We start from the raw sequence: 14640 nt of genomic DNA on the forward strand, positions 1-14640 counted from the left end.
TGACAAGAGAGGTACAAAGGGCGGCTGTATTGCTAAATAGCAATTTCAATAAATAAAACACGCGTGATGCTATGCTATATTACAATTACTAATAAGAAATAAGCCTTCCTAAACTGACAAGCCGTTTGTAAACGGGCTGATTGTTCAATTTGCCTGCGACATCGAGATCAGTATCGATATCTCCAGACGATAATATATCACGCGGGTTGTAGCAAGTTCTTGGGATTTATTCACGTAATAAGTTTACAAAAAGGTTCCATCTAGGATATCTAGAGTTAAATCGGATGTGTGATGACCAAACCTAAGCTGAACCAATATACTTACGAGTGAAAAGTTTTGTATTGAAATGTATGCGTAATTTCCACATTGTAGTTATTTACGTATATATGTGAGGTAGTCAAAGTAACATTTTTGTAATAATTGTGTTAAAATATTATTACTGTCTAAGTTCATTTAGTATTCTGTAATATTTTGATTTCCCTCTTGTGGGACGCTACCTGTGTGAGTACTTTTGTAGCATCCCACACCCCTCACACTATGAGGAAGGCAGGTTCCTCCGCTGAAAATGCTGCAAGGCAAAAGGGAATTAAGTACGCTGACTTGCAGCAGCAATATTCGTTTGTCCCTTTTGCGGTGGAGACGGGTGGACCAAGGTGCGAGGAAGCTAAAAAGTACGTTAAAGAACTAGGGCGACGTCTGCGAGATCGTGGTGGCGACTCCCGCTCCGGATCATACCTGGTTCAGCACATCTCGCTGGACATCCAACGCGGCAACGCGGCCAGCGTGATGGGTACATTTGAGCCGGGTATGCTCCGAGGCGGGCTATTTGATTAATTTTAAATGTAATTAATATCTAGTTTTTAAGCAATGACATGTGTTTTTTGATTTTAAATAGATTGATTTGTTTGATTGTATTATTTATTTTTTAATCATTCAAATATTATATTTATTTATTTTAAGACGCTTCAACAGCATTATACGTATACATTTATTATGCGTAATATAAGAAATGTAATAAGAGTAATAACAATGGGAACAACCGACTAAAAAGTTCAAAAAGTTTAGTAATGTTAAAATATATTATTTACTATAGTAATATCAAAAACTATGTACTGCATATATTGTCTATGGACCATGATGTGTATTTTTTCAATAAAGTTGTTCGTTGTTTTCTTCCACTGAAGTACGTCGTTTTATTAAGAAACATAAATAGAGTGTAAACAATTAAAAAAGAGATAAGTAGAAGAGGTAGTGGAGGGAGTGAGGGGAGGTTTATCTGCAAAACTTTGCTATCGATAGACTGCGAACTTATAAAATGAATGAATATTTAGTTTAAAACTAACTGGAAAAAAAATCTACTTTAGAAATTAAAAGCTCCTCTATCAACTTCAATGGACAGAAAGACATAGCTCTTATAAATATTGGTTTACCACTTTCATTGACAGATCATTCTTTGCAGAAAAATAAAATCTTTTCAAGATTTTTTTATTGTTTCTATGTTGAACTGGCTAATAAAAATAGGCGAACACATAAAATATAGAACGCGTTCAACAGCGTATCTTCCCGGATTTGTTATACTCGTAGCAACCGATTGATTATGGATTGTGTCCTTTCTAGCATGACGGACCGTTATAAAATACAGATTTACCGCCCGCAACTTTGTACGCATGAACTTCGGTTATCGCGCGTGACACGTTTTTTCCATCCCCTTTTCATCCCTTTGAGGGGTACTTTCCGGGATAAACAAAGATAATTTCTTCTCTATCCTAAGATACATATATAAATCTTACCTATACAAGATCGGTAGGCTGGTAGGGTACCATGTAAATCGGGTCAGCTATTTGAAAAGGTGCACAGTTACTTATGCATTTGTAATATTAGTGTGGATAATCCTTTATAAAGTATATGTGATGGGTTGGTCATCTGTTTCCATTCGGTTCATCATATCCATTGTAGGACTTCATATTATCGAAAGTGGCCGCAAGTTACCTGATTTTACTTGTGGCGTGCGTGAGTTTAATGTATGTAATAATTGTTGTTCTTGCGAATGTATTGATAAATTTCGGGTTCAAGTCCGAAAAAACAAGATTTGGCAGAGGGCTTCTTGTGGCACGATCCTTGAACATATTGAGGTTGGCTAAAAATAATCCTCTAGAACTACCTAAACATAGAAAGATATACTCAGTAATAAATCATTTGAACTTTTCTCGTGGAAGCTATTTGTCAAAGTTCCAATACAAAGTTGTGTGAAAGCTTCGCAAGAATTTTCATAGAAATTAATATTTCAATATACTTCAAAACAACTTAATTTTGTTTTAGTGGTTTACTTATTTGTTTTGTATGTTCATACCCCTCCGGTTGATTGAAGGGAGACATGCGTCTGGCATTGGGACACACCTATAGGTAGGCTGTTTATGGATATTATACAGGTTGTTAGTAATACGATAACGAATACTCAGAGGGCGATTCAGATCAAGATTTTGAGTTAATATCGAGTGAGCATTGCTATTAACTTAGAAGCATGAGCTACGTTATCCCTCTCAGTATTCGGTACGGTATCACTAAGACCCTGTATATAATGTTATAGATTATTGATTTATTAGTCTACAAGGCTACTGTCTATTACGTTGTTTATTCACTCCCAGTTCAGCATAGAATCTATAAACTAACTAATTTGAATGAATTATTTAGACTGCACTTTACTTTTTATACTCTTTAGATATAATTTGAGGAGCTCGGTGGCGCAGCGGTAAACGCGCTCGGTCTGCGATTGTTGAAGTTAAGCAACTTTCGCAAAGGCCGGTCATAGGATGGGTGACCACAAAAAAAAAGTTTTCATCTCTAGCTCCTCTGTGCTTCGGAAGGCACGTTAAGCCGTTGGTCCCGGCTGCATTAGTAGTCGTTAATAACCATCAATCCGCACTGGGCCCGCTTATAGTTTAAGGCCCGATCTCCCTAGGCCAACAGTAGGGACGTTAATGGGCTGATGATGATGAGATATAATTTATAAATGTACCTAATGAATGTAAAACCATAACATGCGGTCGTGATCCTCAGCAGTCAGAGAACAATGAGGAAATGAGGAAGACTTACCTCTTTGAAGTTTTCAGCTATGAACACGACGTAAACACAGAGTGCGGCCAAATATGTGCAGGTCAACGCGTAATCGATGAATGTTCTGTGAAAAATAAGCATTTGCTTAACTTCAATGTAACTTCATAACAACACATACACATAATATTTCTCAATGCGGTTACGTTACGATCCCAACCCCACCACCACTCTCGTTTCTTCCGTTCTCATCAAAATCTTCATAATAAGTAGATTATAGGAAACTGGTATGTATTTTTTAAAATTTGTATCAATAATGCTAAACGACGCGTGACGCTCCGATATCGCAACGGAGCCGACGCATCGTGTGGCATCGATCTTAATATCTCAAGTTCTACCTTCGCACAACAGACTAGTGTGCGAAGGTAGTTTTATTATTTGCCTGTCAAGAATTTACGCAGACAGGTAAATGTTTCTCTTTGTGATGTAGTTTAGCGATAAATCTAGTAGGCGGAAGCGCACATATGCTTACCAGCATCTGTCGGTTTTTCCCGGATGATTTAAATAATGTCTAGGAGTCATTTTTTCATGACTATATGCATAGCGAATGCGAGGGTGGAAGGTTTTCCTTATACAAAAAAAAACAATAATAATAAAAAAATAAAAATAAATAAATAATAATAAATTTTATTTCATTTCATTTTTACTTATACTTAACGGTTACTTACCTGGCAAAATTTGCCCAAGGCCTGAGCCTCTTCGGGCCGAATTCGAAGGCAGCACCACAAGTCTCAGCAAATCCCATAGACGGTTTCTTCGCCTCCACACACACCTCTTGCGATGTTTTCACCTTAAATAAAAAAAAACACGTTTTACTAATACTACCCATCCCAGGGTTCGTTTATATCCAGGGGAGTTAAAACACCACAATCAAGCAATACATCTAAAAACAATATTGTTATTTGAAATTAGTTACTTTTATATGCGGAAATGTCAAATTTCAATATTTCTTTTTTATATGAATTGCTCCGATGTGGCCTTTTTAACGACTCACCGCATAAACATTCAATTTAAAAGATTTTTTATAGCACTCAAACGTGCTTAGGGAAACTCACAAAAAGAAAATTAAAATTATTTCATCCAAATAATATAATAATATTATAATAAAACATAAATGAAAAAAAAAAAACAATGTTATTCAACATCTTAGATACCAATGCATTTTGACAATCGTTGCGTAAAGCTGCTTCCGAATAGTAGGCGCTATCAGAATTTTCAGTTTTGTATAAATTATGATCACCACATAAAATGCGACTGATGTCACTGAATTTCTGCTTTCTGCTTTGAACATTAGTTTGAACAATACTGCTTAACATATAATTTATTTTGTCTTTTTTTGACATCTTTTACTTTAGAATTCATCATTATCATTAATTTAAGAGCCACGCTCTTGTCGGTGTACTATAGAATTACAATATAGTATTATCTAATGAGGAGCTCGGTGGCGCAGCGGTTAACGCGCTCGGTCTGCGATTGTTGAAGTAAAGCAACTTTCGCAAAGGCCGGTCATAGGATGGGTGACCAAAAAAAAAAAGTTTTTATCTCGAGCTCCTCCGTGCTTCGGAAGGCACGTTAAGCCGTTGGTCCCGGCTGCATTAGCAGTCGTTAATAACCACCAATCCGCACTGGGCCCGCGTGATGGTTTAAGGCCCGATCTCCCTATCCATCCATAGGGAAGGCCCGTGCCCCAGCAGTGGGGACGTTAATGGGCTGATGATGATGATTATCTAATAATCAGATCTAACAATAGTGAAACGATGTCTTGTTGTAGACTATTTTAAAACAGAAACCAATTTGCATGTTAACGACTAAGTATAATGACACTAATGATCTCCTAATTGTCATTTTGAATTTTTTTGGGATTATTATGTAGTTGGATTTAGAATACGATTTCACTTGCACTTGTAATTTGATTTGATTTTGTATATTTTGGCGAGATATCAAAAAATCTAAATCGTAGCTCCAAAAAAGTTTCTTTGCTTAATTTTTACTGCAAATCACACCTTTATGTCGTGAGTAGAGAATGCAATTCCGATCTCGCGAGATCTCGTCCAATTTTTTGGGATCAATCCCGAAGCATAATATGACGAGATCCCATTCGAGATTGACGGGATTGGGCGAATTTCCACAAGTTATACTTTTTGCTCTGATTATGCTGATTTCCAAAGAAAACTTAATTATTTAGTTAGTAATATTGAAGAATAAAGGTTAAACTATGTCTTCTTTCAAAAATATTTTGTTTTAATTGACCTCACTATCACAAACAAGCAGTTTCTACGAACTAGACGAGATCCTGAAAATTTTTGATTGATATTTCCAATCCCGCGGGATCTCGAGTTTGCTATCTCGAGTCGGGATTGTATTCCCCAGTCGTGAGCGTGTTTACTCTCGCTTCTCACGGTGTTTTAATTACTTAAAAAGGCTAAGAAACAAAAGTGGCGTAAACAGTTACAATATTAATTAATAAATCAGAAATTTCTAAGGTACGTTTGCAATAGTTCCTTACGTATCTAACATTTTATTCGTTTTCTCTAAAAACGTCTTTTTTAAGATAAGAGGTCATTATACTCATCGTCGATATGGCAAATTAATTGCTAAGTATTTTGTCATTTTAACTGTAAAAACCACGCTTTTGTTGTTATGTAAATATGACTTGGTGTGTAGTAGCAATGAACTCGTTTTGTGTCATTTTATTTTTAAATTATAAATTAATAATAATCTTGAAGGGGCCTTATTCAAGTTGCAAAAGATACCGAAAAACGACAGTGTAATACAGATACACAGTAACAGTGACAGTGTCTATTACACTGTGTAGTGACAGTGTTTACTGTCGCTTTTCGTAATCGTTGGAACTTGGCCTTAAGGCCCCAGGCTTGGTGAGGTCGCTCAGTGATCTTAAAACTGATACTAAGATAAGAAGAGATCGGTGAGGTGTGGGTACTTAGTTCATCTTGCGATGGTTTTATCTTTTATCTCTGACTGCACCAATTATTAGAATATAGCCATGAGCTGTATGAGCGTGAGTATGCCAAGTTGTAAAAAAAAAAAAAAATATTTTAGCCTGACATAGGTTTACCTCAGACGGCTTTCGCTACTTGTCCGGATAAATGGTGAGCGTTAAAGGGAATACTTACAAGTACATAAACGCAGTGTGTACAGATGAACCCGACGACGATGGTGCCAATGGCTCCCGCTGCCAAGCCTGCGTTCTTGAAGGCGGCTGGCATCGCCAGGATACCAGACCCAAGGGAAGACTTGAGTAGATGGACCAGAGAGCCAATTGTTCTGGGGAAATAGAGATGGGTAAGTTTCGCGAATGTTATGAACATACGATTTTAAAACGTCGATTCTGGTAGACACAAACGTTATTTTAATTTGACAGTTCTTTAACTATCCGTGTCTCTTTCTTGCAATTTTCGTTGGAGAAGACAGTACCAATTTTAGAACTGTTTAATTGAGATAAGATTAATTTCGGCATCATTGATATATTATACAGGGTGTTAGTGACATCGGAACGAATACTGAGGGGGATGATTCAGATCATGATTCTGAGTTGATATCAAGTGGAATTTTCCATCGCAAAATTCATGATTTTTTTTTAGTTTTTTAAAATTACTTTCAATTCTATACTTTTGCGATGAAAAATTCCACTTGATATTAACTCAGAATAATCAGCTGTTTCATCCCCCTCAGTATTCGTTACGATGTCAGTTACACCCCGCACAAGTACATACTGTACCCATACAAGTAGGTATTGGTGTTAGTGACACCGTAACGAATACTGAGGGGGATGATTCAGACCATGATTCTGAGTTGATATCAAGTGGAATTTTCAGTCGGAAAATTCATGAAAATTTTTGTTTTTCTTTTTATTATTTTCTGTTCCATACTTTTGCGACGGAAAATTCCACTTCATATCATCTCAGAATCATGGTCTCAATCATCCCTCAAAGTTTTCGTTACGGCGTCACTAACACCCTGTATATCCTTTATTAAATCTTAATACAATCTCTCAATCTTAATCTTAAATATAATGTAATACCTGTCAAAATTTCAAAATACATATCGACCTTAACAGGTAGGTCTAATCAAAAAGACCGTTCCGAATCGCACCCGGTGGGAAAGTGCTCATTACGGTGGCAGCGTTTTCGCACTGGATTGCCAGCGAAATGTGCGCTGCACTACAAAGTCTTAAGAAGTAATAGAGCTATAAGTAGGTAATCTGAAGACGTCTTGCCTTCAGTTTGGTACGAAGTCCTAGATAGGTTATAATATACCATGTCGTGATAGATGATCAGCTCATCGCATATACAACTGTCCGTCGTGTTAGAGCGGAGTCAGTGGACACAAACTCTCGGACGGTTTTTTACTACACGCCCGGGAAGATAAGCAGCTGAACTAGTTCTGTTGTTTTATTCTGTTCAGCACGAAAATGGTTGCTTCTTGGTAGGGGTTCAAGGAATTGTGCGAAAGCTGAGTGAGGCCCTTTTATCTTAGGACGTCCACCACTACCTTATGATCATTTCGACCCTTTCGAACATCAGTTTTGCTTTATTTTAATTGTTTTGTGAAAATTTTAAATGATGTTGTTGTCTTGTTTTTTTTTTCTGTGGCGTCTTTTTATAATACACAATTCCTTTAATATTAATTGTTCTAGAGCAATAAGGCTGCTCTGCACTATATCCATGTCATCATCATCATCACCAGCCCATTAACGTCCCCACTGCTGGGGCACGGGCCTTCCCTATGCATGGATAGGGAGATCGGACCTTAAGCCATCACGCGGGCCCAGTGCGGATTGGTGGTTATTAACGACTGCTAATGCAACCGGGACCAACGGCTTAACCTGCCTTCCGAAGCACGGAGGAGCTCGAGATGAAAACTTTTTTTTGTGGTCACCCATCCTATGACCGGCCTTTGCGAAAGTTGCTTAACTTCAACAATCGCGGACCGAGCGCGTTTACCGCTGCGCCACCGAGCTCCTATATCCATGTATTATGTCTGATTGTTAAAATCAAGTTCTGTTTAATGATTTATATTTGATTTGATAGCATTTATGGAACTCGTCTATGTTTGGTCCGTCTTGTTTTCAAAACCGACACCTAATACAGTGATTTTACGGTTTAACTACAATACCTAAATCTATACTTATAATAAATCTGTAGAGAGGTCAATTCTGTACATTAAATATTTTTTCAAAATAACTATCAGGGGGTGATAAGTGGTCGATACTGATGCCAAAAATGCAATCAGTAAAATTTTTGTCTGTCTGTCTGTCTGTCTGTCTGTCTGTATGTTCCTTATAGAAACAAAAACTACTGGACGGATTTTAATGAAACTTGGTACAATTATTCTTCACACTCCTGGACAGGTTATAGTATACTTTTCATCACGCTACAATCAATAGGAGCAGAGTAGTGAAGGGAAATTCTTTTGTATGAAAAATCTAAACCACTCAAGTTAGACGTTTGAAATTTGGCATGCAGGTACCTTAGATACCGTAGAGGTGCACTAAGAAAGGAATTCCCGAAAATCCTACGGAAACGGGAATTAGCGGGAAAATCCTTTTGTATGAAAAATCTAAACCACTCAAGTTAGACGTTTGAAATTTGGCATGCAGGTACCTTAGATACCGTAGAGGTGTACTAAGAAAGGAATTTCCGAAATTCCTACGGGAACGGGAATTAGCGGGAAAATCCTTTTGTATGAAAAATCTAAACCACTCAAGTTAGACGTTTGAAATTTGGCATGCAGATACCTTAAGTACCGTAGAGGTGCACTAAGAAAGGAATTCCCGAAATTCCCACGAGAACGGGAATTAGCAAGAAAATCCTTTTGTATGAAAAATCTAAACCACTCAAGTTAGACGTTTGAAATTTGTCATGCAGGTACCTTAGGTACCGTAGAGGTGCATTAAGAAAGGAATTCCCGAAATTCCCACGAGAACGGGAATTAGCGGGAAAATCCTTTTGTATGAAAAATCTAAACCATTCAAGTTAGATGTTTGAAATTTGTCATGCAGGTACCTTAGATACCGTAGAGGTGTACTAAGAAAGGAATTCCCGAAATTCCCACGGGAACGGGAATTAGCGGGAAAATCCTTTTGTATGAAAAATCTAAACCACTCAAGTTAGACAATTGAAATTTGGCATGCAGGTACCTTAAGTACCGTGGAGGTGCACTAAGAAAGGAATTCCCGAAATTCCCACGGGAACGCGAATTAATGGGAAAATCCTTTTGTATGAAAAATCTAAACCATTCAAGTTAGATGTTTGAAATTTGTCATGCAGGTACCTTAGATACCGTAGAGGTGTACTAAGAAAGGAATTCCCGAAATTCCCACGGGAACGGGAATTAGCGGGAAAATCCTTTTGTATGAAAAATCTAAACCACTCAAGTTAGACAATTGAAATTTGGCATGCAGGTACCTTAAGTACCGTGGAGGTGCACTAAGAAAGGAATTCCCGAAATTCCCACGGGAACGCGAATTAATGGGAAAATCCTTTTGTATGAAAAATCTAAACCATTCAAGTTAGATGTTTGAAATTTGGCTCGCAGGTACCTTAGATACCGTAGAGGTGCACTAAGAAAGGAATTCCCGAAAATCCTTTTGTATGAAAAATCTGAACCACTCAAGTTAGACGTTTGAAATTTGGCATGCAGGTACTTTAGTAAACTTAAAGCTTAGTTGCAACAGGATATTACAAAATTCCCACGGGAACGGTAGTTAGCGGGAAAAAACATTTGTATGAAAAAAACAAATCTAAATAAAAGGAGAAACTGACTGACTCAGTGACTGACATATCAACGCATAGCCTGAACGGCTAAACGTAGGCATTTGAAATTTGGAAGGGACATAGCTTAGGTACCGTAGAGGTGCACTAAGAAAGGAATTCCCGGAATTCCCACGGGAACGGAAATTAGCGGGAAAATCTTTTTGTATGAAAAATCTAAACCGCTTAAGTTAGACGCTTGAAATTTGGCATGCAGGTACCTTAGTTAACTTAAAGCTTAGTTGCAACAGGATATTGCAAAATTCCCACGGAAACGGGAGTTAGTGGGAAAAAAACATTTGTATGAAAAAATCGAAACCGCGTAAGATAGATATTTTCAATTCAATTCAATTAAATTATTTATTGCATTCCATGTAGTACAATGGGGTGTTACATAGGCATAGGAACTAAAACATGGACCCTGTAGGGCACAGCAACGTTGAAGGGAAGAGAGGAAGTGTGTATTAAAATTAAAACTCAATGAACAATCAATTAAAAAAAAACAATTCAATCAATTGATTCAATCTAGCATGCATGCATACCTTAGTAAATATAAAGTTTATTTTTGGCTGTATTTTGAAAAATGGGAGTTATTAGGAAAAAAAATATGTACTTATGAAAAAATCTAAACTGCATAAGTATGCACTCCCACACACACAAAGATCTCTCTCTTATATAACACGCCACGCGGACGAAGTCGCGGGCAAAAGCTAGTCTGTAATAAAATGGAATAAAGCCATTCCAAGCTATAAAAGAAAGTATGTTGAATCTTTGGATTACGTCGCAAATCCTCTTTTCCTCCAAAGGAAAAGTTATCATTGAGGATTAAGTTAGTAAGAAACTTTTTTTTTAACGAGAAAATCAGAGAGAAAGTTGTCGATAACAAATAAGGACAGGAATTTTGTACTCTCGCTTTTATCAATAAGAATAGTTAATTTCTGAAGCCTAAACAAACAGTGAGTGTAACTTTATCCAAATTCCTACAATGCTGATTGGTTGAAAAAGACAATTCCTGCCAATTTATTGAAATTAAAGTCAATCATCGCATCACGCCTGCATCCCTCAAAGGGTAGGCAGAGGTGTATATTTCATCCACACCTCACCAGGTATGTTTAAATCCCATGTAATAGTTAGGGGGCGATTCCATTGCCATTAACCGGGCACAAATCCTGGAACCGAAGTGATATCATTTTTTTATCAGAAATCAGAAATCAGAATCATTTATTCAACGTAATTATCATGGATAAACTTGTTGAAGGTCAATGTAACATTTTTGAATTTACGTCATTTCGCAAGGTGTTATGGCTGAGGAGAAGAAATGACAAGAAACTGCAACAGCAACACATCTTTTAAAAACCAATGAGGATATACATTACAAGTTATTTAATAACTAGAGGAACACATTCAATACCAGACATTTTTATCATTTAGGTAGTCATTAATCTTATAATAAGCTTTTTTACATAAAGTAAGCTTCACGTGAGCTTTAAATTTATTTTCTGACAAATTTAAAATATTATCTGGTATTTTATTGTAAAAACGTATACATAACCCCAAAAAAGATGAATTTAATTTACTTAATCTAGAATTTTGAATAGCAATTTTATGTTTATTTCTTGTATTGTAAGTATGCCTTTCACAGTTTCTCGGAAGGAGAGATAAGTTTTTACGTACATACATAATGTTTTCATATATATATTGACTTGCGACCGTCAGTATATTTATTTCTTTAAACAGCTCCCTCAAAGAGTCCCGACAACGCAGCTTATAAATAGCGCGAACTGCTCTTTTTTGAATGATGAAAATAGTTTCTACATCAGCGGCTCGACCCCACAGCAAAATACCGTAAGACATTATGCTGTGGAAGTAGCTGAAGTAGACAAGTCTAGCAGTGGGTACATCTGTGAGTTGTCGGATCCTTCTGACGGCATATGCTGCTGAACTTAGCTTGCCCGCTAGTGATACAATATGTGGGCCCCATTGAAGTTTTGAATCTACAGTAATTCCTAAGAAAACTGTGTGTTCAACAAAATCTAGTTTCTCATCGTTAATTTTAATGTTATTATTTACTTTCTTTACGTTTGGTAGAACAAATTTAATACACTTCGTTTTCTTAGCATTTAGAACTAGGTTATTTACTGTAAACCAACTTAGAACCTGCGACACAGCGCTGTTTGCTTCGTCAAATTCCTCTAACTTTCTGTCGATTTTAAATATAAGAGAAGTGTCATCCGCGAACAGCACAATGTCAGCTTGGTTCTGTTATGATCCAAACATTAATTCAAACTCATGAAGTCGAATTCAGCGGTTTAGAGCCCAAGCCAGGATTCAAACCCGGGACACTACAATGTAAGTTACGCGTCATCCGAACAGGGCCATCACGATTTTTTGCCAATCACAGGACAGGATTGCTATCTGTCAAAATAGAAACTGAACCAAATGCTCTCTCAGGCATTGCAATTGCCCAAAGGTTTATCTCACTAGGATACCATGGTAGTGGCATTGGAGTTGCGCAACCAACAAAATGAGTGTTGTGTAAACTATTCAGCTCACCAGAGTAGAGCTAACATGCGCAACGTGACAAAATGTAGTCACGGTCAGATCATCAATTATGACGATATAATTTTTAACTTTTTCATTTTGTCGATTGGTGCTAATACGTGAACCCAAATAAGTTATGTCGTTTTGTAAAATACGAACAAAATCACGTACGTAACCCAGTGAAACAAGGTCCTAAGAGTTTTAAATGAAATCCACACTGCGATTTGGATTCTGATGAAATTATTGTTTTGGGCAGACGTGTGTTCGACCGTTTCATTATTTTGTAAAAAAAATATAATTAAATATAATACCTAATAGCATGCCCACTGTGCCCTGAAACTTGCACGCGGGAGGACTTGATGAGCGCTTCCGCCCGTGCTATTGCCGTGACCGCAATTATAAACGGGCCAATTTTGGGCTGATAAATTATAAATTACATTGTTCGACCTGTCATCGACACGAAAGAAGGAGAATATAATAATTACTTACGAATTCGGGTGTTCGACATTTCTGTGTTCGAACGGTTTGTATGGTTTCTCATTAATGATTTCTTTAGAGCCGAGACTCAATGTAGATTGAAAACCAGTGTTCGAAGTTAGGTTTGCCCTGTAAAGAAACATAAAGTTTATAAGTTAATTAAGGAGACATAAAGGCGAAGGATTAAGGTGTTAAGAACTGATTCGCACCCGAGACAGCGGGTGTAACCTGTGAAGATAATTACATAAACAGCCTATATATGTCACTGCTGGGCTCAGTTTTCCCCTCATTCAACCGGAGGGGGTATGGAGCATAATTCAAAATTAAAATTTCAAAAGTATCCTTATTCAGTAGGTAACATAGTTACACTTTGAATCGTCATTTTAACATAACGAACGTCTCATCAGCCTAAAACTACTGCAGTCCACAACCTGTATAGCCGGGGAAATATTCTTTAAAAAAAAAACTTAAAATATTGTTATATAAGTAATTTGGCAGTATAAGTAATATAGTATAAGTAATCAGTTCCTAGACAGTTAATACTCCACCACGCTGCTTCAGTGCGGGTTGGTACAGGTGTTCTTTACGGCTAATACCCGGGACCAACGGCTTACCGCACCCTCCGAAACACGAAATCATCTTACTTTTTCGGACAATCAGGTGATTCAAGCCTGCAATATCCTTACCAAACAAAGGACAGTCAGACAAAGAGATTGTGACAATATCCCCATCGGGAACCGAACGCGTACCTCCAGATTCTGAGCTCTACGCTTTAACCACTAAACCACTGTAATGTAAGTAACAAATAATAACAACTTACGTAGAACTAAAGTTGTCTGTTTTGACATGTTTCAGGACGATGTCGCCTTTTTTCTCGCTTTGTACCATTTTGTTCCGGATTTCTAAAACAATAAATGAAACACGTAAGTACACACTGTCAGAATTAAGTATTGTCATAAAAATACCTGTAAACAACTTCTAGATATTGTTGCCTAGTCTGCCAAAGCATTATTTTATTTTATTCTGATACTCCACTACACTGCTTTACTGCGGGTTGGTGGAGGCCCTGGGGCTAATAACCTGGGGCCAACGGCTTATCGTGCCCTCCTAAGCACGTAATCATCTTACTTTTGTTGACGTGGTGGAGGCCTGTGCCCAGCAGTGGGACGTATATAGGCTGTTTAAGTTTATTCTGATAGCTCTAAAATTGGTGCCGTCATTCGCTTACAACGTGTGCAAAATAATAATGATAATAAAAAACAATAATAGTAAAACTACTTTTAGAATTGTCGAAATAAATAAAAAATGTGCAATGTATGTGCTTAAATATTATTTATTATAATAAATACAGAGAGCGAAAAGACAGAGAAAGATAAAAAAGGTATATAATATTTGTTCATCAATTTGTGACATATTATATATGAGACGGGGCATGATCGAAAAATGATTATATTATATTTTTGTACTAACTTATTTATTTTCAGATTTTATTAATTTTACATAATTATTCATACTTAAAAAACAACCCGCCGCCATGTCATTCAAGAATCGTTTTTCTCTCTCGCTCACTCATCGCTTTCTTTCACACACCTTAACGTTCCGTTTCATTCAGCCTACCATTCCTACATTACATACGAAACACCAGTTAATACACACAACATAACATAACATATTATTGTGCCTATATTTCCGAAGGGGTAGGTAGAGGTGTACAGTATACAGGGTGTTAGTGACAAGG

The 14640-nt window shown here is 37.1% G+C and overlaps 1 protein-coding gene across 1 annotated transcript in view; it reads right to left on the minus strand.

Annotated features, from left to right (window-relative positions):
* LOC126366273 (proton-coupled amino acid transporter-like protein pathetic) overlaps positions 1 to 14640 on the minus strand; it is a 58835-nt gene that overhangs the window by 9418 nt on the left and 34777 nt on the right. Inside the window, exons 2-6 of the mRNA XM_050009350.1 lie at positions 13723 to 13804; positions 12915 to 13031; positions 6246 to 6396; positions 3780 to 3901; positions 3094 to 3178 (exon numbers count right to left, since the gene is read on the minus strand). Coding sequence (XP_049865307.1) covers positions 3094 to 3178; positions 3780 to 3901; positions 6246 to 6396; positions 12915 to 13031; positions 13723 to 13790 — 543 coding nt within the window. The 5' untranslated portion in view covers positions 13791 to 13804. The remainder of the gene's footprint in view (positions 1 to 3093; positions 3179 to 3779; positions 3902 to 6245; positions 6397 to 12914; positions 13032 to 13722; positions 13805 to 14640) is intronic.

This window comes from Pectinophora gossypiella, chromosome 4 (genome assembly GCF_024362695.1).
Source record: "Pectinophora gossypiella chromosome 4, ilPecGoss1.1, whole genome shotgun sequence".
Lineage (NCBI taxonomy): Eukaryota > Metazoa > Arthropoda > Insecta > Lepidoptera > Gelechiidae > Pectinophora > Pectinophora gossypiella.